A 25,942-nucleotide genomic window follows, 5' to 3' on the forward strand; every position below is an offset into this window, starting at 1 on the left:
AAGACGCTCAATCATTATAATCATTTTTAATGGACCGAGCTTCCATTTATCTATACTTACTTGCCGAAAAAGATTCTCAAACAGCTGAGAAAGTATTTATGTGAAGGAAGATGCTTATTATTTGGAAGATTATTGGGAATTTGGTCAAACTATTATTTCGACTATCTAGTTTCAAAAAATAATGCCATCAATTGTTTTTAGTAAGGAACCTCAGAATTGCTACAATTATGGATTTATGGTTTTACCAGAAAATTGGCAAAACATCGATCAATACAGTACATATATCATGAATTAGTGTTTGCAATTTCTTCACGTATCAGCAGTGAAAATTTTGAAGAACTGATACTATAACATTGGCAACATTTGCGAAGACCAGTCGACTTATTTGTGATTAATCCTGTTATCGGAAAATAATTCTTTTAATATCTATCTGCTATGCCAGATTATTTGGATACATTGTAACAATTTGGCAAGGTTGATATTTTCGGAAAATACGAAGTGCTTCGAAGGAAGGTAAGCAAATCAGTGGACTAATCGGTTTCACGTTACAGTTCTATCAATCAATTAATCTATCAAGTAGGTCTGAACATATTGAGCAAAATATACAAAGTGATGAACAAACAATTTTCTATTATTGATAAAAATCGAATAAATTATTTTACTATACATCCTTTTGACTATAGGTTTTTCTTCATTCTTCCTTCTCGCACATTTCACTGCAAACTCCTCTGGTATTTGCAAATAAGCACTTCATATTTGGTTATACCTGATTTAATAATTATATTCCATAGCAAGATAAAAAATAAATTCTTTAAATTCCAATCAATAAGAATCTTTTTCAGGCACTAGTTTTTGTTAGTTTCATATACAGTAAGTGCAATATTATCAATATTTTCCGCTACTTGAGCCGATATAACGCTTATGTAAACTCTGGTAGTGCAAAAGTTTTCGATAAAGAGTAATCAGTCATTGTGTTAGAGTATATTAAATATCGTTTCTGATTGTATTTGTATTATGCCGTATCCCTTACTTCCTTAGTAAAAGATAAGAAACAAAAGAAAATACTTCTTACATTTTACTCTATAATTCGTTTATTTTCATGGAAATCACATAAAGAACAAATTTTATAATATCCTATCCAAAACTCCTGATTATTGGTGAAACCTTCTCACATATGATAATAAATAAATGAATATCAACAAATTCTTTTCAAATATCAAATAAAAAGTTTATGTGAGAAAAAAAATGATTTATGGAGATATAAGTAGATATTTATAGATTTATCGTAGAGTAGTTTCCGTTATAGACAGACATACGAGAAAATTTAGATATTTCCTAACTTCGTGATTCTCAAAAAATCAGTTATACTTAATCTACATATTTCAAGAACCTAAGTAACTATTGCTCAACTCAATATACTAGCATGATTCCAATACCAATAAATTCTAAAAGTATCATCAATTGATTTAATTATTTTATTTCATTTCCAATGTACCTAGGACAACATGTTGTTTTAACCAGACGCTGTTTTCCGACGACACTGGTCGGTAATAACGAGATCAAAAAACATACAACGTTTATATTGCCCAAACGATGATTGTGCACTTTGATGATGTAAACAACAATTGCACCGACATTTTTAGTCTAGGTCAAACCAAGGTCAGTAACAATATTTGGTGTGGTCTGGGTTCTTCTGGCTTCACGATCCTTAGAATTGAAAAAAAAATGTCAAGATTATATGGTTCATTGAGCGGTGTTGGTTATACCTACTTTATAGTTGATTATAAATAATAAAAGACGGTGAATATCTGAAAAGGTCGAAGAATTGGTGATGCAAATCGTGATTTTTGTTATTGAAATAATAGGGTCAAGTACAAATTGTTGTTTACCGCATAGTTACGCCAATGAGAGCAAGAAATGTCAGTGTTTTCAAGCAACAAAAGTGAGGAATAAAACGAATAACTACAAAAAAGATATTTAATCCGATTCACACGATTATGGTATTTGGAAAAATATAGTTTTAAGTAGTAATATTTGTGTCACAGTGCAATAAATTTTTTTCATCATGCAATAAAGAAGATTTGAATAGAAAACCATTTTCAGACACGAAATTTTATGTGAATATCTCCAAGGAATTGAATCTGAACATAGTTTGATGAAAATATTGATATTTTATCTTAATGCTATTTATAATTATGATTGGAAATAATTTATTTTATTAAAAGAAACTTAACAAGAAATTTCTCTTTGCAAATAAAACAACTTTTCGAATTTTTTTGTGATGAATCTAAGGCAGAGTTTTATATGGATATTCAAAATGAGATAGTTATCAGGGAAATAATAGCTGAAGAGGGTTCAAATTTCGAATATTCTTGGGTGTCTCATACGCCAATTAAATGATTTTTTCAAAAATGACACAATATTTTTTAATAGCAAAAATAAGAAAGTCATTTTCATGGTATTTCATATGAAGGTAGAGTGATTTGTGACAGATATTTTTCGGACGCCAAAAAGTCTTAACGCCCATTTTATGTTGATAAAGTCATTATGAAATTGTCATAGGAAATATCCAATCTTTTGTAACATTCCGTATAATGAATTCTGTCATTTTCTTAGTTTTTTTAACTTATCCAAGAAGTGAGTGAATTGCACGCCTATGTACTACTTTTCTTTGTTGAGATAAGTGATCCTTAAGCTCTCTTTTCTGAAAATATTTTGTTTTTTTCTTTTTCGATTACGAAGTGAAGAAATGCGCATATCTAAGCGCGTTCATTGACAGTCACAAAGCACTTTCAGAAATCTGGTATAAAAAACCTGGGAAAAACATTATTCTTGTATTGAACATCATGTTTTCTGTTGAGTTTAATGGTAAGTTGAATCTACGCTGACAATCACGAACAAAGACAAAAAATATTTTTAGGAAATTAAGTTATTAGATGGATTTCGCCGAAGAAACTGTCAATATTCAAAATTATTGCGGACTAATTAGTTGTCTCATTTATTTTCCAAACTCAAACTGCGCCGCTGTCGATAGATAAGTAGAAAGGGATCTCAGTCCTGTTAATTTCTTTTCATGGATATACTTGAAACACCGGATCTTTTAGATGAAACCAAGCAAAAGCTAGATAGCTGAAAGAACGAGTAAGACATGAGTATATATCAATTCTTCTCAAGTCATTAGATAATTTAAAACGAATGTCAGTCACATTGAGTATGTTGCCAAATAGTTGAGAAATAACATTGAGCGTTTTTCTCATTCGAAATAATCAAATTCAATTATATGATTACGTGTATTTCAAAACTACGTTACTGTTCATTAACTTTCAGTTAGTAAGGGATGAAAATTTGATATTTAGCAGTTAGATACAACTTTACACAAGATCCTGACCAGGATCATGCCATGAATCTATAATCTAAATGAACTGCCTTCGGTCCTTGATAAATCCCACGTTTGAAGTGCTCAAAAATCCACTTTAAAGATTCCGTTACATACTTACAAAGCATATACTCGTATACCAAGGTTATATGATCGTGTTAAATAGTTTGAGGTGGCTTTAGTAAGTCTCTTATAATTAATGATATAACCATAAATGTGTCCAGTATATAATATACTGTCATATCATTTGACTTTTGAATAGCATCCCCAATAGTAGATGATTTGATATCTCATTATAATATTTGTCTTGTTTTTAGTTCAAAATTTATTCATCTCTTCCATCCAAACAAAAATATATATTTTTTGTTCCGACTTGTTTTGGCTTCCTTCAAGCATGAGCAATGATATGAAAATTATATAGCATCTCCATTGTAGTTTTGAGTTTCATTATATTCTAAGTGTAAATGTCTTCGAATCGGGAAATAAACTTATATAATATTCTGTCCATCACTTAAATCACAGAAATTGCTCAGATAGTTTCCACTTTGTTATCAATTAAACAATGGTGTAGATAAGGAACGCCACATTATTCGCCGAAGGAATATCTTTCTAATAATTAACTATAATAGTTTCGAATTCTCTATCAAATTTCTTATTTTTCCGTTCAGACAAAACTCCAGCTCTAACCAGCCAGATGCACCTTTTTTCAGTTTTAAATTTTTTAAATTTCTGCTCATTTTCTTTAGTTTATTTTCACCCTTTTCGAATAGAAAAGACAGCTCGTATTTGGATAGCTAGAAGAAATATTTTGTTTCTTTAATTGGGCTCCGCATTTTTCAAATGATAAGTTGTGGAGAGAATATTAAAAAAATCATAAAATTATCTTCCTCTGTAATGAAAAAATCGCTTTCAACTGATTCTTTTAAATTGTTACGAGCAAGTTCGCGTAAGAGACAAAAACGTTACAATATCATAAATTACCGTAGCTTTCACTTTATCAGAACAATTTTTGTGCTATTCTTTTTGGTCTACTAGTGCTGCACCAAGCAAATTCAGAATGATTTAAAGACACTGTAGCTTATAATTAGTTCAATTTCAAAAATAGTACAACTAACTAACTACTGTAACGATAAGAAGAGGCGTGCCCTATTTTACGGGTTCGTTTTTTCACAAAATTTATAAGTAATTAAGCAAATTTGAATTTTGACAAATTGAGTAACTTACGTCTTTTCTTATGAGTAACATTGTCAAAGTATATTATATGCTTAAATCCAGAATTCTCACTACTTTGATGGGTCTAACCATTCAGGCTATCTCGAGTATTCCCACAAGCAATCCGATACGAAATGTGACGAAAATCTAGCAAACTCACATACGTAATCGACTTTCTAAGACGCTATTATAATTTGTGACAATTTGGCTTCGGTTATATTAACAACTCTTGTTTTTTAGGTTACTGTTGTGGGCCCCCGTACTCTTCAAATAAAGAAGTATAGAAAGAAATAATTGATAACTTGAATACTATTGATCAGAAATTCGATAAAGAATCTCTAATACACCACAAAGCAAAATAAAAGTTATTGATTTATTATTCTACATATGATAATATCCATTTCATTAAAATTTTCTATTCCGCATCTGTATGGTAATAAAATGTTTGAACTGGTTTGAACTTTCTTTACATAATAACTCAATTAAAATGTTTTTATAGAGATCATTAGACTCACATATATTATATCGTATACTTTTTAACAATATCACTTTCCATAGTAATCATGTTCAAATTACAAGCATTAATTGCACATAGCATTAGATATACCGTATATGGAAAGTGCATATATAGATAACGTCTGTGTTTTCAAAATGTAACGACCTTGTTAATGAAAATTACCTGCGATTTATACTAACAAAAAGTTGTTTTTAAAGTAGGAATACTTGTTAGCATCCATTCTAGTAACCCAGAGAACTTGAACTATTTACTCCCATTAATTCGGTGAGTCATTGTTGAATTTGATAATAATATTTCAAGCAAAAAAGGCGAGTCATTTACAACGGTCCTGATTAAAATGAAATTCGTTGTGTATAAAAGATTTGATGTGAAATAGGACAAATTATTTTAAGAGCTTCTTTTTCAACTTTTTTATTTGAATAAGACTATACTATACTCATTTTCTTTCTTTTAAACTATGCAATATGCAATTCCTACTGACCGAAAACAAATTTAAAAGTAAACATTGATAGATAATAGTCCACGGGTACTAAGGATGACGATAATATCTGAATATTGAATGGCAAGGTTATTAATACTAATGTGAAATATGGCAATACGGATGCTAGTATTTCAAATATAACATTACCAAAACAAATTTTAAATTGGGCACCACAAGGAAGAAGAAAGAGAGGAAGACCAAGATTAAACTGGAGAGAAGGTATCGAGAAGGATATTCGAGAGAGAGGATTGGAAGAAGATCTGTGGAAGATCGAGAAAAATGGAAACTGGGAATCGGAAGACGGCGAAGAACGTTTTAACCCGATTAATATAAAAAAAAACATTACCATCATAAAATTTGATATTTTCAAATGATGAACGTACTCAGAACGTGCTATTTGGTTAGGTTGGCTTATATTATATTTTAAAAAACAATAAAGCCATATCCAATTAAAAATATTTGGTTTAATTTGGCTATTTCAAAACTTCAGTAGCAGCCCTCGTATACTCTTATATTATTAGATAAAGTTTTTGTATAGACCTTATTAATATTTAAAATAATGATGCATTAACTAAAACCAAGCATAACTTCATAAAAGTTTTGACTTACTTGAATTTACTTCCAAACACCGAAGCTTAGATTCTACTAAAACATCCAACCAGGTAAAAATTTAGCCGCAGATACACCAGCTCCCGAACCCGAAGATTCACGAACTCCTAATTCAAAAGGTTCCCGTATCTTTTGAACCAAGAGATTCACCAAGTTCTTTCAATGACTCTGGTGACATCGACAAACCTGTGTCGATGTCATAGGTTGCATCTTCTTTATGCTTAAGTATATCTGATTTAAAAAAAGGCAAGAGCTCAAACAAAAAAATTTATATTGCCCATCGAAAAACGAATAAGATAAAAGAGAAACAAATGCGGAATTTGTCGCATTAATTAGAAAAATTGGTAGATTCTGATAGATTGGATGATGTGCTAAAAATGTCGACAATGGATATGCGGTTTCTGTAATCGCATCAAAGAATATGAAATGTTTGACAACTCTGATGCAGACTTTCATTCGGATCATGTTTGCTTCCTTTACTGTTTCAAAGAAATGCTGTGTTTTATACATAAAAATAATACAAATTCTCTTTTATGTTTGTACAAGTTCTCATTTTATCTAAATCCGGGGTAATATGGGCACAGTAATGATTGAAATGGAACTTATAACGTATTTTATAAAAGTGCCTAAGTAGCCCCAAATTTGGGGTAACTTGACCACCCTATCAACATTTTTTATTCTTGAAAACTATTCAAATCTAATTTTTGTGTATGATAGACGATGCCCTCTAGTCATGTTGTAAATCAATTTTTCTCAGATATTCTGCCAACTACTTTTTGAGTTATTCTAAGATATGTCTCGAAAAGTTCCTCAACTGACTTTAGTCTTTTAATTGAATCAAATTCTGCATTAAGATCAAATAATTAAGGTACGGAAATCTTATCATACTTATTGATGATCTTCGTCAAGAAAATTTTTGCAAATTAATTATAACAAATTATTATAATACAATTCACAAAATCGGAACAAGATGATGTAGATTTCAATAGCAATTGCGTAAATCAAAAAACTAGTATATTCATAATAACATTTAGTGACCTCCCCTCTTTCTAATCAAATAATAAATACATAGTGATTTTGCTATTTATATTGACGTTGAATTTATGTTATTTTAGTCAACATTTTTTGTAAAAAGAATAGGTGCACTAATTATACTTATAAATTTCTTCAATATATTATTTCTTAAACCTTTTGATATATTAATGCATTTAAATGTTCTTGACTTTAGGTCTCTTCTAAAAATTCTCTTTTTCGTGTATTAGATTCCGTTTCAAGAATTTTTAAATCTTTATAATTGAATTTATGTTTTTTTGGATATTTCATGGTTCATTAATGCAGTTCTTTTTTTTTATCGTATTGATGACCTCTTAGTCCATTTTCTAAATACTGAGATGTCTGCCCAATGTAGACAGCGACACAATTAGTACGAGGTACTTGATATATTATTTCTTTTGTTTTTTGGTATTTTAGATTTTAATTTAGTGAAATATTTGGATAATGTAAAATGTAATATGTAATAGAACTGCAAATAATTTAAGAAAAACTTATAGCTCTATTTTGTAAATTCTAATAAATTTAACTATATGTGGAAATCAAGAAAAAATTAATTAACAAAGTTCTAAGTTGATTTTATCCTTATTTTGATATTCATGACGAAGGTGATCTATAGATCAATATAAATAAGCATTTTGTCAGTGTCAATATCGTATTTTGATAAAGACTTAAAAAAAAGTCGAAACGTGAAACAATAGGAAACTGCTTAAATCTATAGTTACATAAAAATCGTATGAGATGGCTGAGAACATCATTAGATGATGCTTTAATAGTCACTATATTTATACTGTCTTAAGAAATTGAATGTTTGTATTTTCAGTTACAAAATATACAAGGTGTTCTTCACTTCTTTTTCATCGTGTACAAGCGATCCCATATGGTTTTATAATTATATTTTCCAGTTTGTTTTATGATTTCCTCAATGTTATTTCAGAATATAACAATATAATTATTTATTCTTGTTTCCATTATTCATATTCACATATTTAAGTCCAGGAAACAGCATAATATAATAAACGTCATTCCACTGTAAACTTTTCAATGTGTAATCAGCATAATTAGATTCCTGAGTGCACTTTTTCTAATTTATTTAAAAATTTTAGTATGTATTGGACGGAAAAGTATGAATAACGAGACCCGACTTCTATTTGAATATCGATAGAATTTTTGCTAGCCACAACAGAACAAGAATTCAACCGCATCGCAGTAAATGTATTAAAATGTTGTCTATTTTTGAACAATAATAGAGAAGCCTAGGACGTAGTTAAATCATTAGATACATCGTACATTTTTTCTTTGTTACTTGAAATCGAAGCGGCAATCTGAATTTCCCGCATTCATTTCCTTTTTTATTTTATTGTGCTTCAGAGCGTTTTCATTCTTTTGTAAAGCCCTCCAATCACTCATGCGTAAACTACAATTTTATCAATAACGTCATGACAACTTCACCATAAATTTCTTCGAAGACTAATCGATAACATATCTTATCTTTACTATTCAAGTTTCAACTTGATGTTTTCACTCAATAGTTTGATGTTCCAATTATCATTGTATAAAAACAAGGAAGTTAATAATTTACGGTGCTTTCTCTTTCAAAATACATAATAATATATATGAATATGTGAAACTTCACATATTTAATGATTGATATTAGTCAAAAAAATTTTAGGATTGAGTTTCACGACAAAGGAATATTCCACGCGAGTTTAATAATAGTGTTTGTAATTTCTCGGTATTCTCCTCCACGGTATTATATTTAATTTTTTCCTAATTTGAGATTCTGTGATTGGTCTGATCTAAAGTATTGTAACGTAAGCTATAAATAAACAACTCTAAAATCCTTGAAACTCTCTTGTTAAGTATTTTCATTTTCATTGTACTCAAAGAGCAAAATCACGATAAATACGTCCAAAAATTGGATGGAATTGTGATATCGTGGCTGGAAATGTTAATTCAATATTTAGACTTATCCTATCAGAATATTTCTTAAAAATCTCTTATTTTCCTTGGTCACACCATCACGCATGAACGGCTGGAGAAAGTTCTTATGAAAGAGAAAAATTAAAAAATGGCGCGGAATATTAGAAAATTTGAATATACTTTTTTTAGAATACTAACTACTAATCTGATTTGAGCGCTTTGGATAATGCGTGGTGCAAATATAATCAAAGAGGATGTAAGAAAACTGAAGACTGCGATCGGAGTTATTTTATTGATAAAAAAATACTTGTAAAATAATTAATTTACTATTCCTCACAAAAAGGATGTAAGAAAACTGAATTTCTTAGTGTACAACACTGTTAGTACAGAACAAATACACCTAATATTAAAAGTTCAATTTAATATGGAGTTTTGGTAAGATTAGACGTACTTAACGTAACTTAAGTCGCAGAATTCGCAATGCTGCAAATCAAATATATACAAGAGCAAGTCAAACTGACGAGCAACGCAAAGAGCTGTTTGAAATTGAACGGAATCGATGGAATCGAAATCAACAACATAGAAATGTTGCGATTATAACGTGGAAATAAAGTACAGCTCACATCAAATCGTTGCTATTGGACCAATGAACTATGTATTCCAATATTGCAAGGCATTTGAGTTTAATACTGAAGCTCGTGGATTTTGATGCGCGAGCGCTTAAGTCAAATTCATGTCATTGGTATCGCCACCAGAACCATTACATTCATTGGTTTCCGGAAATGGTCCAGATTCTAAACACTCTTTGAGCTTGACCAAATTTAGATTTTGAATACAATATATATCGATTTGGACCGATAGATTTTGAGAAATATGAAAATTTTTTTTGGAATATCTTTTAAAGGGCTTTACCGATCGATTCAAAATCCAATTCGAATTCGATATTCAACGTTATACAGGAAAACGTCTGCCGAGTCAGCTAGTTCTAAATAAAGTGATATAAATAATTTCAAGTAATCTCATTAGGATAGTAGCAAAATTGTTATGTAAACATAACGTAGAAAAAAGCTGAAGAGCTAGAGATAGAGATAAAGTCATTACAGAACAATAATCACAAAGCAGGCACAAATACTAGTTTAACAACTACGAAAATAAATAATAATGCTTTATATAAATTATGAAGAAAATATACGTTGAGTCGGAATTTAAGCGAAATTGATGAATTATGAAATTGTAAGCAAAAACAATGAAGACGACATAGTGTAATTAATTGAAACTTGCAGGCTGGGATAAAAAACACACATTTACAGTAGTAGATGATTCACTGCGAATAATGACAGAGTACGCAGGCGTATACACGTGCGCAAGAGTTCCTGGCCACCCTAACTATGAACTAGAAGAGAAATACCAAAAAAATTATTTATTGAGAAAAATTGAAGAGGATTGTGAAGAAATAGTGGAAGAAACTAAGTTCAACTAAGTTCATACACTTTACCGGAATGATAATTTAACCTCTTGGGGTGCAATTATAAATCCGAAGGGACTATATAGTCATGTATGTACGAATAATAAATTGATTATCACTATTTCCTTGTTTCTTACCACCTAGGACCCGCCACTGAAGATTACGATGCATATAAGAGCACGTACATCAAAACCGCGGCCTGTTTGTACACATTCATTTGCGCCTATTTATTGCCTCTACTCACGAACCAACCGAAAACTACTTCAACAATGATTTCATTTTATTTGTTAACTCCCTAATTAGATGTTTATTCAGTAATGTTTATTTATCCGCTACTATTGTGATTCCATTATAACAAAGTGTTACTTTAATTCCTTTAACAGTGAAGGTGCCGAATGCCAAGTCAATTTTTTAAAATTCATTAATAGAGAGTGACCAAGCAATATTTTACAGCTGCAGTTTGTTTGATCCATGCAGGTAAGAGTTTTTGCTTGTAATGTAATTTCCCTTATTGCGAGGCATTTAGGTAGGTAATGGTGGTTCAAATTGGGACGTCCTGCGTTTAATAAAATTGATAAACAACTTTAATTAGTTAGAAGGGTTCAGACTAGACCCCTGTAGTAGTAAGCTCACCTGTAATCTGTTAAAGTATTCCTTTAATGCTACCATACATGTTATGATAATAAAACTGATCGCATAAATTAATTATGATTATTATTGTGAACCTCTAATAAACAAAACATGAACAAAAATATAGTTTAGCGAAAATTGATTCAGAGGAATATTATTAATCTTTTTCATGAGGATTCACTCCAAAAATGTAAGTCTATGTTTTGGATACTAGTAATTCTATTGATTATACAAATATTGAAGGCATTAATGCTTTTAATTAAACATTGTTCTTTTTTTGGAAGTCCTCATACCAACTAAGCTGGAATTTTTGGAACCGATGGCGATATTCGTGCTAAACAAACTATTCACACTACCACTACACCAATATTCACAATTACAGTGTCTGACGCGCGTTTCGATAACCAATAAACCTTCTCCGATGAAAATTATTTCAGCGTGAAAACCCTTGGCAGCAATCTCCACATTTATTCCTTATCTACTAAGCTATACAGTGGGCTATGAGGAATAGGGCCCTTTGTCCATTTCATAAGTGAACTTTATAGATGGAAATTTCGAATTTAGGTCAAAAATGAAATCTTCCACATTTGCTCTTCTTTGTAATGCGAATATATCGTCCGCATACTCTGGAAACAGAATTTTTTACTTTTTAATTTTCAATCCTGTTTATAAAATGGAATTAGAAGGAATTTTTAACAGAGTGCTATATAAATTGGTTCATAAATCCAACCATACGTTGAAACAATTGTTATGTAATCCTGAGGATGAAATACCAAATTTGGAAAAAACAGTTCAAATTGGAACAAAGGGCCTATTTCTTCATTCCACTCCATAGTTTGGTAGGTAAGAAATAAATGTGGATTAGTTCGCCAAGAAGGTTTTACCGCTGGACATATTTTTCGCGGGAGAAGATTCATTGGTGAGAAAATTTTGTAAAAAATAGGTAAGTCAACAGGTTTTACTTTACCTTCAGTTTCTGAAGACGATAACTTAGTTATAGAAACGCGCGATCACAGTGTAATTGTAGATGTCGGTGTAGTGATAGTGTAAACAGTGTGTTCAGTAGTCCTCATACCATCCACGAAATGATTTTGCACGTTATATGAGAGCACAAGGACAGTGATGGTTGAATCAGATGAAACTTTGAAAGAAGTAAAGAATACCGAGGATGATAGTGTAGGTAAACTCTATCAGGAAAAAACGTTAGAGTCCAAAGCAGAGCTGAAACCAAAAATGAAGATTTACAAGACTTAACAACAGCAAATGGAAACGAGAAACAGGTGATGGAGAAGAACAATGTTCATAAATTCATTGTCTTTGAGATACAGCATCAGAGGTAATATTTGTTAATTGCAATTTTACAAAAATTCTTCTTCGTCATAATCTCCTGTAAAAATCAGTATTATTCTTTTTCATATTTATTTTCAACGATTTTATTTTGATGATTCCAAATTTACTTCCTTACTAACAAATGTGATGTGTTTTTAATGAATACCCTTCTCGATTTCTGTATCACAGATTGAAGTCGTAAGTTTGATGATATTGATAGTACGCAGTGTCCCATATGACCGCCAGTTATATTCCAAAACAGCTGCAATGCGTTCATCCGGAAAAAAGAATTTGCACTAAGTACCTAGAATTCATTAGGTATACCTCATAATTTACTTTCATTTCCAATTTGCTTTATATACACATACATAAATTCACAAAAATATTGAAGCAACATAAACAATATCAACTATATTGGAATATACACGTAAATATACCAAACATAAATAGAAAATCTGGAGAACAAATTATTATAGCTGCATCTACTTATAATAGCTTCATGTCTTGAGACAAATGTGAGCCAGCTTCGGCTGCCACAATAGCCGCTTTTCCATAAATATCTGTAATAAGAACCACTACAGACATATTAAGGAAGACAAATAGGAAAGGAAAGAGACTAGGAGGAATCTAGGCAGGAAAAACACAAAGAGAATCAGAGAAAAACTTATAGAGGATTGGAAAAATATAAAGAACAAATAGTAAATAAGTGTTTTTCTCAAGAGCGAAGAAAACGCTGGAAAATGTTAAGATCGGATGACAGAAATAATGCTAGAGAGAAATCCGATAGACAAAAACAGATACAAGACGGTGAGGAAAAGATAGTACCACAGTATTAAGGGAAATATAAAAAGGTAATATTAACAGTTTGAAAGAAAACGCTATACATATATAATAATATATGAAAATGTACGAAAAAATGGAAAACGTGTTAGATCAAACAGGGCATCTTAATTGTTTACTAGAAATGGAAAATCGTATTTCTATAGCGTTATTAAACTCATACAGTTGCGGAGCTCATTACCAAAATTATTCCTGGAGATATTGGTCATAACTCTGGCTTAAAGATTCACAGTTCTCAAGTATTTTTTAGTGTTGAATGAATTTCTAGTTTTGGAATTTTGAATTTGATTTTCATAGTTATCTCGCAAACATAAAAAGTAATTTATTTCTGAATTCATAGCTCCATTTAAAAACCGATTTCATTCTTCTTCCAATACAACCATTTTGAAAAGTATGTTATTGGTCCAATTTTCGATTAACAGTTTTTTACCTGCCCAGCACCTGTCAGTATTCTTCTTTGTTAACTGAAAAAGGTGTGACTCACTTTTTTTTATCACAATGAGTAATTCTATCTGTTTTTCTTGTATTCAAATAAAATTATTTAAAGCAAAAGTTATAAAAATTGGGAAATAATAATAATCATTTCGTACCGACACATAAATTGGGTAGATAAAATAATTTAGGAATAATCATAGTGTTTCTTATACGATTTCTCACAATAAACTATCAAAAAATATGTTTCTGTGCCTTGATTATAAAGCGAACTTATCATTTAAATACTACAATACAGAAGAAACGATTAAGGTAAAGATTTATAATGAGAATTACCCAGCATAGCGAAATAATGGAGGATAAGATAATTCTCTCTGGTACGAGAATAGTTATAAGAGGACACACTGGTCAAAATGACGCAATTGTACATCAAAAACAAAAGAAACTTATCAAATAGTAAAGAAACATAGTACTATAGTGTTTCTACCATGTAATAGATTGCCAGATTATGACAATACGAAAGTACTACCAGAAAAATACAAGTACACAAAGAAGAGTGGACGAAAAAGCGTGCGGATACCCCCATAATAAAAGAAACCAAATAATAAGCAAAAATCAAAATTCCTTTGACCCCTTACATTTTACAAAATATTTAAATAAATGAGGTAGACACTCCTAAGAAAACTGATTCACTATATGCAAGAAATAAAAAGGAAACGAAGGGAAAGGTCTAGAGGATAAGAAAGTATTTACCAGGAACGTGAAAGCATGGGAAAAATCTTACCAAATATTGAAGAATATAGTACAAATGAACTCCGATATCTTACAAGTTGTAATTGTAAACAATATGTCATTATTTTTCGACAAAAAATTTTTCATAAAAATTTTCTATAGGAATTATAAACATGATGAATTTTTCCCAGTTTTTGTTTGAGGTTTTTCGAAATATGTGAATGTAACTTGATATTTGAAAATATCAGAAAATTGTTATTAAAGAATATTAAATAAAAATAAAATCTTCCGTCATTTTTCATATCCTTTGATGTTTCGTCTTTGTCCTCAATTTGATAATAGTGATACTCATCCTCCATTATTAGTACGGTAATTGGAGGATTGGAGGAAGTTGAGGATAGCCTCGTCTTTCGCTGAAATTACTATCCCTTTTACTATAGCAGTTCATTTAGGGCAATGTCCATTTGCTTCTCAATTGTAGGAGCTTTTATTCTTCCGTCACGTGGCATAATCTTCGATTTATCACATATCTTCTAAATAATCTTCTATAAATAGAAATCAAACACGATAACCTAAGATCGATTGTCTTCTTCACAAGAACAACTGTAAGACATACGTAATACTTTATAAAAATTGACATTAGCAATCGTAAAAGTCATATACTCATGTAATACTTCTATATGGACAGTTTCTACAAGTGGAAGCTGTTTCGAATAAGGAAGACAGAATAGCAACGATTTCTCTATCCTTCGAGTTTACAGATCGGTTCTGCGCATTCTCAAGCATGCGCAGTATAGAAAAAATGTCTCGAACGAGAGAGAAAATCAATATTGTCGGCACCGTAACGTAGGGACGTTGAATTGAAGATGAGTTTGTTTACTGTTTTATTTTTAGGGAATTATTGGATTGAATGTGTTTTTATTGTTGAAATCAGTTCTTTTGAGAATCTTCGATTCTTTTGATTCAATTTTACATCCGCAAGTATAAATATAATACATCATCAACTTGTAAACTTTTGATATTTTATAATACTCAAAATGCCTTAAGCCGAGAATATTACAATGTTTATGTTAGTGGTAAATATTTTGCGGTTCGTGAATCTTTGTCTGAATCTATTTTCAGAAAAGGCCTGGAAAACAGCTTAATTCACGTACACAGGAGCTTACTAGAAATTTGATTGAATATTTGAGATGGAAAAAAACAAAAGGGGACATTTTCAATCTCTTTAATCTCTTCAGAACTAAAGTTCACATCTTTTTAAGGACATTCCTATTTATATCACATATTTCAACTGCGCTGAAAAAATAAAAAAAGTTATAAAACAAAGAAGGAAAATAATCAAAATTTCCCAATACGATTTCCCAATACTAAAAACAGAAGCTGTAACCGAGAGAAACAAAATAGTAGTACGGAATACTTTATAAATATAACATGTATGAACAAAGAAAACATGTGTAAAAATTATACAATACCGTCCCATGCTCTTAACCATAAGATTAAAGTCAGCTTATACTTTAGATAACCTTAAGTATTAGACTAACTCTAAGTTTATAATTTAGGTAGTTTTAAACTTTTTATTTTTAAAGGAAACATAATACTGTGGAAACCATGAATGAGGAACTGAAGAATAAGGAAATTTTTTCTATTGGAGGTACCTTTTTATCGGTGTTATTGAAACATTTTAGGTGCCTTAATACAACGAACAAATATTGTTAACCAAAGACCAAGTTTTCTTCTGTAGCTAATCACAATTTTGAATTTTCGAACTGTGTATGAATATTTTTATCAAAAGAGTTTTGCCAAATATGTTGATGTTAACCATATAAATAAAATACAAATAATTAAAAAAGTTTCTTGTTTATTGACCAATTCGTAAAATGCCTACGTTTGAAATATTAGTCATAACGATTCTTTCTACTAAGTAAAACTTCCACCGATAAGATTTATTTACTTATGTTTGTTAGGGTGAAGTCTTGTAACTTTCCGCAATATTCAACCGAGTAGATAAATAAGTGAAAGTACTTTTTCCGAAAAATTCGATTTTTTTTTTCAAAGTTGATACGTCCACCAACTTGAATATGGAAAACAAGCTTTTATAACAAATAATATATGTAAATACGTTATTTCTCAGTTGACATTAAATTTTTTTAGTAAAGGTTTATTTTATTCTTTTCATTACATCTAGTCTATAATTACAGTGACATTGAGTTAAACTAAAAGAAAATCTACTTATGTGGTATAGAATGACCTAAAACAATTATTTTGTTTATCGAAGCAAAACGCTACTCCACATTTTTCACAAAATGTGATACACCAGTACATTTGGTCAACTTGCACCGAACCCTTTTTCTTACCCAAATCGGCCAGTGGCCAATTGGGGGACATATTGCGCTGGCCTCTTGTGTTTTTTGGCTTTAATTTCATTTTCAATTGATCTTCGGCTCAAGTCTGTCTTGAATAAAGTTCATCGATCTTAAGGCGAAAATCTGCTAAAGACAATTGTTTGTTACTGCAGTTTTTTGTCTATCTTACATTTCAATATAACAGCCAAGAATTTGCTATAGTCAGATCTAATAAGTGACAAAAAATCCGAACCTGCCATATTTCACTTCATATCAAAATTTTATACTTTCCCATAATACTGTCAATCAACTTTACGTCTCCCATATGCCCCATATTATATTCTCTGACCATATGGGAGCGATCAATGTTGATGTAGCCTTTCTTGTCTTCCCATATCACGTTTGACACATCCATATTCACCACAAATTTAACGGAAAATAGCGAAAATATGCTTTGGTAACAATATTTGAACAAAATCATTCACTTACCAGTACGGGTAGGTTTCGACGAGAGCAACACAATTTCATATTCTTCTATAATATTTTCATAAAATTCAAACTTTCAAAAGTTTCACTTTCATCAACACAAGAAATTTGAGCTACTGCGGTTTGTTACAGAAATGTCACACGAGTCTACAAAGGGTTATACGATTGGATACGATTTTAAGTTGCATGTGAATTAGTGGTAGTTAATTGAGTAGCATAGTCCAAAAGATAGAAGTTATATTAAAAATGTATAAATATTTGTTACTACATAATTATAACTAATATTGTACGCTAACGGAAAGAGGGGATTTGTAGGTGAAAATGATTGAAAGTCTTGTCAGTTATGAATTTTATCCTTAACAAGGCAGGAACGTCATTATAACTTAATGTACAACCTTCACGTTTACAATCCTACGATTTATAATTCTACCATACAGATATATAATTATAGTAGTGGCATTTATACTAACCCGTTGTTAATATCAATCCTTTATACACGGTTTGCGTGCACCTGATTGTCGCTTTGACAATCAACAGTTCACAGTCAACCAATGTTAATTATTTTCTTGGTTTTTAAAAAACCATCAATAATCTACTAGAAGCAGTCACGGTTGCTATATTGATTTATTTTTAGGACCACCGATTATATTATGCGTCATGTTATTTGAAACTTACGATTTAGGAAAGATTATTGCGATCGATAAACGCATTTTTTTCTTTTGTAATCATTCATAGATAATATATGAGCTTGAAATCAATAAACTATTTATATGATCAAATGAGAGATTCCCAAAAACTTACTATACTGTGAACAGCATTATAAAAGATCTTGGTAATCCAAAAAAGCTAATAAGTCTTACCAAGATAACACCCGAAAATACAAAAACGAAAATAAAAGCAAACCAAAAATATCGAAATGTATTCAGACCAACTCAGGACTAAAACAGGGAGATCCGTTATCCACTACGCTGTTGAGTATAGTATTAGAATGGATAATACGTGAAAGCGGTTTGAATAGAACGGGGTAACTAAAAACAAGAACAACGCAACTACGAGCATACGCAGACCATGTAGTAGTCCTTTTATTATCGGAAAACGAGCTTAAGATAATTTGCAGAGTCGTCCTAGAAACGTCTGGGACATTTAATTTACGACTCAATGATCATAAATCGAAGTTCATGATAATGACAACACCACAAAGAAAAAGAGCAATGACAAGTTTTTCAATACAACTAAATGAAGAAAACGTAATGAGCTTAGAGCAATTTCAAAGTTATGTATTTCTTGAAGTGGTTATCACGGAGGACACCATGGTGACGAGGGAGGAAATCTAAAAGGATGACGAAGGGAAGCAAACAATAGGGAGCATTGATTGCGATAATGAGTAAAAAAATCTCCAGAAAGTCGAGCTACATCTATACAAGACAATAATAAGACAAATAGTGGTCTAAGGAGACGAAACGTGGATTATTAACAGAGCACAAAAAGAGAAGTTGGATATATGGGAAAGAAAAATACTCAGGAGGTTACTAGGAGGTTAATGAAATACGGAATTAATTTCGAGAAGCATAACTAAGCAAAATAATAAGACCCAAAAGAATAGAGTGGATGGGGCACATACCTACAGGGAATGCTAGATTTTAGAGAAACACACAAATGATGAACAAGGAGTAACAAGAGAAAGGGGAAGACCAAGGAATATATGGTACGTCGAGATGAAGGAAGAACATAAATATATAAACACATGTTTATTTCTAATGAAGAATATAAAATGAAGGATTATTTCTAAGAAATAATATCTTTTAAGTGATGAGTATAATGTCCATTTCCTGACGAAATTCTCTCTATAAATTGAATTATTCACATAGATTCGTGATTTTCATAAAAATCCATAAAAAGAAATTGTAACGTGCCATTCGGCTTTTTACGTTTTTCTTCATATATTTTGAATATTTCTCTGTTCACGGATTGAGGTTCAGTAGTCACTTGTTTTTGACCCCCCACTCCACTCGAAAAATTCAATTAATCCTCGGAAAGTATTCGAAACCGTCTTCTACCTATCTACACTCAGGTTCTCGAATCAAAATAAATTTCAGCAAATTTGTGGTGATATTATTCTTTATATTCGCTAGTAAGTTTTCAAATTCTGCCAACGCGAGTCCTGAATTTCTGTTAGACAGAAATTCAAGGCTGACGCTGGAATTATATTCATGTTAGCGGATAGCTATTCTTTGCCATCCGTCTAATCCCCAGCAAGATCAATTTATTTGGGAACACCTCTTCAACCACAGTTAAGATCCCCTTGGATGTCTAATAGGTTGTGCCGTCTTAGTGCATTCATTTTCTATTGTTATAAATCTTAAAATGATGATGAAACCAATCTCGTAACATTCACAAATATTCTGTTACTGATTCGCTGCGTGGATTTTCAAAAAAGTACAGGATAGTTATGCCTTTTCGGGATATTGCTGCCAAAATCACCAGTTTTGAACAATTTGAATGACTTTGATGTTTTAATTTAAGATCTTTGCTACTCCAAAATCTGCGTTATCTTTAGTTGACATGCCCATTTAAATGAAAGAAAGCTTCGTCGGAGCAAAAAATATTCTTAAATTATCAAATCGCTCCAACATCTTATCCACAAAGATTTTTCTAAATATCGCATTTACTTTATATCAAAGGAATGCAGTTTCAAATCTAGCTTCAATATTAAACGTAAGTTGTTGGGTTTATCGCTAAAGCATCTGAACGCTTGCACGTAGATAATCTTAGATAATCTCGCATTGATACAAGTGGCTTGGTTACTTCGCTTCTTTCGCCCCGTGATCGCAGTGTTTTATTTTTTTATTAATATTCTTGTCGGCAAGAATTTAAAGCATATCTTGTATAAGTGTCTATGTTGCATTTTTGTTCAATTATTTTTTTTTTCGTAGCAGTCCTAATTTTTCGTTTCGGTTTATAAGCAACTTCCTTATACTAAACTGAAAACTATGTTTATTATTATCCGTATCACACCATGAAAATTTATGGAAAACTCTAGCGTTGTATAATGGTATTTTAGTTCCTATTATCTAGATATGAATTTAAACGCTGACCTATACTATCAGGTCTAATTTAATATTGTGCAAAATTATTGGCTTGTGAATATAGAAATTATTTAAATGGAATATCAATAGATTTCATAATTTCTCAAACTCTGTGATTTGATCAATTAGTTTGAATTTATGGAATATACCTATTTCGATGTTCTATGGAACATAATGAAGAGAAGTTTTCCAGTTACTTGAGAAACTGCAGCAGCACCTATTCTGCAAGAAAGAGACATCTCCTTTTCAAGAGACTTGATAGTTGGAGAAAAAAGACAAAGTCTTAAGAAAAGAGAAAGAAGATGAAGAAGTCTTCTCCACCTTGTTCTTTGATTCAATTATTCTAAGTACAATTATCAAAATCGAAACTTATAAAGTGCCTCTAAAAATCAATGTTGAAACCCTATTCGACATCCCGACTAGAATTTTTTCCTCAGTTCCTCGGAACATCATAATAACCCTATCAGGTTGAAACAAGGTTAATCTTATTAGGGCAAACCTAACTATGTTCACGTTAGGAGGGCATCAGGATAACCCTATTTAAAATAAATTAGTTTTTCATCAGGTTTTCCTGATCATATCTATATATGGAGCCTCTCAAGATAATTTTACTGAAAAGAAAAATATTTCTTATCAGGTTAATCAGGTTATCCTGACGTGGTCTACACTAGGATCACAGACATTTGCATAAGTGATATCTTCCCGAGTAATACTATTATCAAATCCCTCATTTTAAATAATCTAATGACAACCTCGTAACTCCTATGAATTTCAATATAACAGTACTATACATTTTACTTTTAGAAATTGCTTATTCATTTAGCTATTGAAATGGATATCAAATTAAAGTGTGAACTACTCCAAGAGAGGCAGTTTGTCAATAATATAAAGATAAGTTGATATCAATCGAAACCAGATCTAAATCTTTGCGTCAATAGAAATTTCTGTATATAGTTAACATCATAATATATCGCTTTCATTATTTTATCAATTTACATCAATTTGTATGACATTGATACTGTAAAATGTTATAGTTGCTAATAATTTACCTATTTATTTGATAGTGCGAGTGTTTTGTTGAAAATGTGTTGTGTTTGCAAGTTTTTTCTATGATATAACAGAAAACCAAGTTTATTTTATACGAAGAAAATGCAAAAGTAGGTTTTTAAACTATTATATACTTATCCACGTGATGGACATGTGGAGATGTAGGAAAATATTGAAAAAAACATTCAAGTGTACTGATTTACAAATAATAATTCAAGTTTAGTGATCAAAAAGAGTTTGTTCAAACAGGTGATATGTTATTTAACGTTTCTTGTAATATGAAAGTTTCTATGATTAATAGAGTATTCTTAGAAAAAATCTTTGCTTGTGTGAACCTCTTTTTTCCATATAAACCAGAAGGAAAATCTAATCCTAACCAATAACTCACCAGAATTACCTGATAAAGTTCTTATCAGGTCATCACAAAAGTTCTAGTAGTTGAATGTTGAAGAAAATCCTGTTAGTCCCCTTTGCAACGTATCAGTCACACAATTTTTCTTAAAAATCTTGTAAAATACCATACAAAATGCAAAAAACCTACACAATCTTTGGGAATATGCACTCAAGTTTTTCGAAGTTCATTTGGTGAATGCCCAAGATGGTCGGCCAAGTCAAAATTCGGTCATTTCAATTTCTACGAACTCTATCTATCGAAACCATCAATATAAGATATGCTTAGGCCGGAAGTGAACACAAATTCAAGTTAGAGCATTTACAGCAGATTGGAAAAATAATTAGGGCAGGTGTTTAAGTCCCCCACAATATGTCCGAAAAGGAGAAAGCCAATCAATCCATAATATACAACATACCTTCAATCGACAAGTTTACGACGATTGTCAACAGAAAAGGCGATATTCTATAACAATCGTAAACCGTACTGAGTAAAATTATACTTCATTCAATATCGCACTATCCGATTCCCATTTATTCAGATCGCTACATTTTTTAGCGGCATAATTTTTGAAAATTTGAATGTCTGAAATGCCATCTCGAGATATTTCACTCAAAAATAGTGTTTTTATTAGTCCGCCATTGAAAGTTTGTACATTTAATTATATATATATATTAAATAATTAAAAATAAAACTTGAATATTTATTCATTTTAATTCAGTTTGAAAAAGCGGTCCCTCATTTAGATAACATAGATCATCCACATCATTTCAGATTTTAATGTCTATAAAACAGTAACTTGAAATTTCAATTCCATATAGAAAAGTTTGATTATCTCGTATACATGAATTTGGCAACCAATAATCTCGAGATAATTATCAGCTTGGTACTGGAATAAATATGACACAATTAAAACGTGGAAGGGATAAACGCACCTTGATGTGGAATTGAGATCGGAAGAAGTATGTTCCATGGAAAGGCAAATAAGGAAATCTATTTGAAATAAATTTGAATTAAATATCGTACAAATAAAACTTATTGATAATAATTATCGTCATATATTATTTTTTGTTGAGTTAAAAGTGTCTAGTAAATAAAAATATATTCTGAATTGCAGTAACATTGTGACCAATCTATACACCAACAATTATCTTCATTGTTTACTGACTATGAAGACCGTGTTTAATTAAATTAATTCAACGAAAAAAAAAAAGTGATACAAAACAACCAAACAATGGAAGGTTACTGAATGTATAAAATGACTTACTTCTATTGGATGCTAATTCTCTCGCATTCGCAACTGTAAAAATGAAAATAATTATTATATAATGTACAAACGTATTTCAAATGTTACGTATGCTATTATGCGGCATTTGACTATTCAAGATGTAAGCCCGTAAGATGATAGATGAAGGTATGATCGATGACAAGCATATATTTGAATATTTTAATTCATTTTAAATTATTTGAACGTGGTGGAACACGACGTATTAAGTACGAATTATGAGAGACAGAAGTCTTGTTGTTTTATATACTCGTTTGGTCAAAATAGGAATATCGTCATAACCACATACAACAAACAAGAAAAATTAGAGGACATATAAGAGTTTTGGCTATTAAATAACGAGACTGCGCGACTAGACGGAGCCCTAGACGTTTCAATCTCAAATTTCTCGTTATATCGAGAAAAACTCCGACTGAGTACTATAAATCGTTGCAAGAGGCCTATGGGGACAATTCTCTATCTCATGCGCGTGTTTTTTGAGTGGTGTAAGCGCTTCAGTGGTGGCCGAGAAAGAAAATCAAAATTAAAGGCAATATTGATCGTTTTTTTCGACATTAACGGTATAACGTGATTACTGAATGGGTTCCAGAGGGTTAGACTTACTATTTGTCAGATTTGACAACTCTGCGAGAACGAGCTCGTACGAAACGGCCCTAGTTGTGGAAGAACAGCTCGTGGATTTTGCATCAGGAAAACGCACCTGTCCATAACGCTTCCTGTATTTAGGGCTCGATTTAAGTCGATGAAAGCGGTAAAGCAAAAAGAGCAGGGCTTCTAAAGATACTCACCAGAGAAGACTTCCAGCACAGCATTCGAATGTAGAATAATTTTTATAATAAAACCCTGTTTCGTAACCAGTCACGTTATTTAATAGCCACACCTCGTACATGGGACGTTAGATGAAAAAAGATATACGCATCGAATATGATAGAACTACTTTTCTTAGAATTTACAAACAAAATCTTTACTTTGAGTATGCGATAACGGTAATTTCTAGAATACTCAATATATTATTAAAAGAGCACATGTTCAATGAAATAATGTCTGACATAATTTTACTTTTTGAAAATTCTCAAAAACTCTATTTTTCTCTCAGAAAAGTGCCTTTAATATGGCAAATTTAAGAGAAAGTTATTGAGATAAGCTGCTTCCAATCAACATTTAGATCCCTTGGTCCATAGATTAACTATAATCATTTTTTATGTTTATTTAATAAATCAAAGACTAATATTTGTAGGAAAGACTGCCTTAGAGAAATAAAGTAGTACCCATAACGATATAAAATGACATTTTCATATTTTTGAAGAAGGTGACGTCGCAATGCGTTTGTTTTTTTTAAGGGGAGCCAATTTTAGCTAACATAAATTGTCATAACTCAACAATTGTTTACAATAGAAATGCGTTTACAACAAATGGTGTTCCATCTTCCCAAAAGTGTCGATATTGTATCGAAGGCAATCCCCATTACGTAATTAAAGCAAGAAATTGAAACAATTGAATGTTTGATATGTCGTGTCATACTATCTAGTAATTATGGGATTTCTTAATAGTAATATAAATACCAATAATCCGTTTGGTTGAAGAGACTGTTGGATTGGTAAATCCCCAGATCCTACAATAATTTTTCCTATGAGAAAACTTCTATACAACTGATCTCAAAATTTGTTTTATGGAGATGCATGTTCATTTTAAACAACTTCTCTCAATAATTTTTTCATGCATTTCAGGCACATAATTTTCTCGCAAATTTTCTAATCCTACTTTCAAAACAAGTTATGCTGAAGATCAATTGTCAAGCAGAGGTGTATATAGAAAAAACAACTAGAACCGTGAAGGTTTTATTTACCACAAAAAACGTTTCAACTTTTCGGGGACACATTCTATATTTTACAGAAGTGGTAAATACGTGTCCTTAAGACTAGTAATAAATAGAGAGCACAGTTGCAGAAGAGATTGTAGCAGGTATTGTGAAGGAACTTTAGGACAACTACGATTTGTAGTAGAAAAATGTTGAATACAATAAACTGATCCATATCGTATGAATTAGTGCAACATGCAACAAGAACTGTATATAAATGATAAATATATTTTGTATTCAGAGATGTCAGAATCGATACAAATGCCAACACTATTAGGATATAAATACTCGAAATATAAATACTGACAGAATATGATCAAGAATGTTTTGATGCACATTACAGATAGAGTAGATGAAACACAAAACAAACTGCAAACGCGCCTTAGTGAATGAATGATTAGAAAACAAAAATGATGTTCTCGGTGAAATCTTTCGATGGACGTTAGAACGTAGATTGTTTGGAGAGTCTTTTTGTGTATTCTGAGGTTTTTTGATCCACTTACAAAGGGGTTAGCACTACTTCTTCGAAGGTCATAAGTCTTTTGCAGAATTAAGTACAAAATTCGCCGAGAAGATGGTTACCGGTTTAATGTCGCCTCTGGATATTTCGAGAAGTTGCTCAGATTATATCGTTATAAATATTTTGTATTACTTTAGGTCAAGAGTGTTTTTCCAGTAAGACTACATCTAATTCTTTAGCCATCTGTTCAATACCTTGTTATTATTATCACATCTCATGAGGCCACAATAAGGCGTTTTTCCAAAATCTGTATTTATTGCGTCTTCTTCCTTCTTAAATAGCTTGATAGATTGGCCTGGTAGATAGGTTGAGGTTACTTCATTAGTGTTAG

At 31.2% G+C, this 25,942-nt stretch overlaps 1 protein-coding gene across 2 annotated transcripts in view; it reads right to left on the minus strand.

The window, feature by feature from the left end:
• The window catches only part of LOC130896408 (homeobox protein Hox-C4a), a 68,066-nt gene that overhangs the window by 15,435 nt on the left and 26,689 nt on the right, over positions 1 to 25,942 (minus strand). The window contains exon 2 of one of the 2 annotated variants that reach the window (XM_057804465.1): positions 23,216 to 23,248. The exons of the other annotated variant lie outside the window; for it this stretch is intronic. Coding sequence (XP_057660448.1) covers positions 23,216 to 23,248 — 33 coding nt within the window. The remainder of the gene's footprint in view (positions 1 to 23,215; positions 23,249 to 25,942) is intronic. 2 annotated transcript variants of the gene reach the window in all.

This window comes from Diorhabda carinulata, chromosome 7 (genome assembly GCF_026250575.1).
Source record: "Diorhabda carinulata isolate Delta chromosome 7, icDioCari1.1, whole genome shotgun sequence".
NCBI classification, from domain to species: domain Eukaryota; kingdom Metazoa; phylum Arthropoda; class Insecta; order Coleoptera; family Chrysomelidae; genus Diorhabda; species Diorhabda carinulata.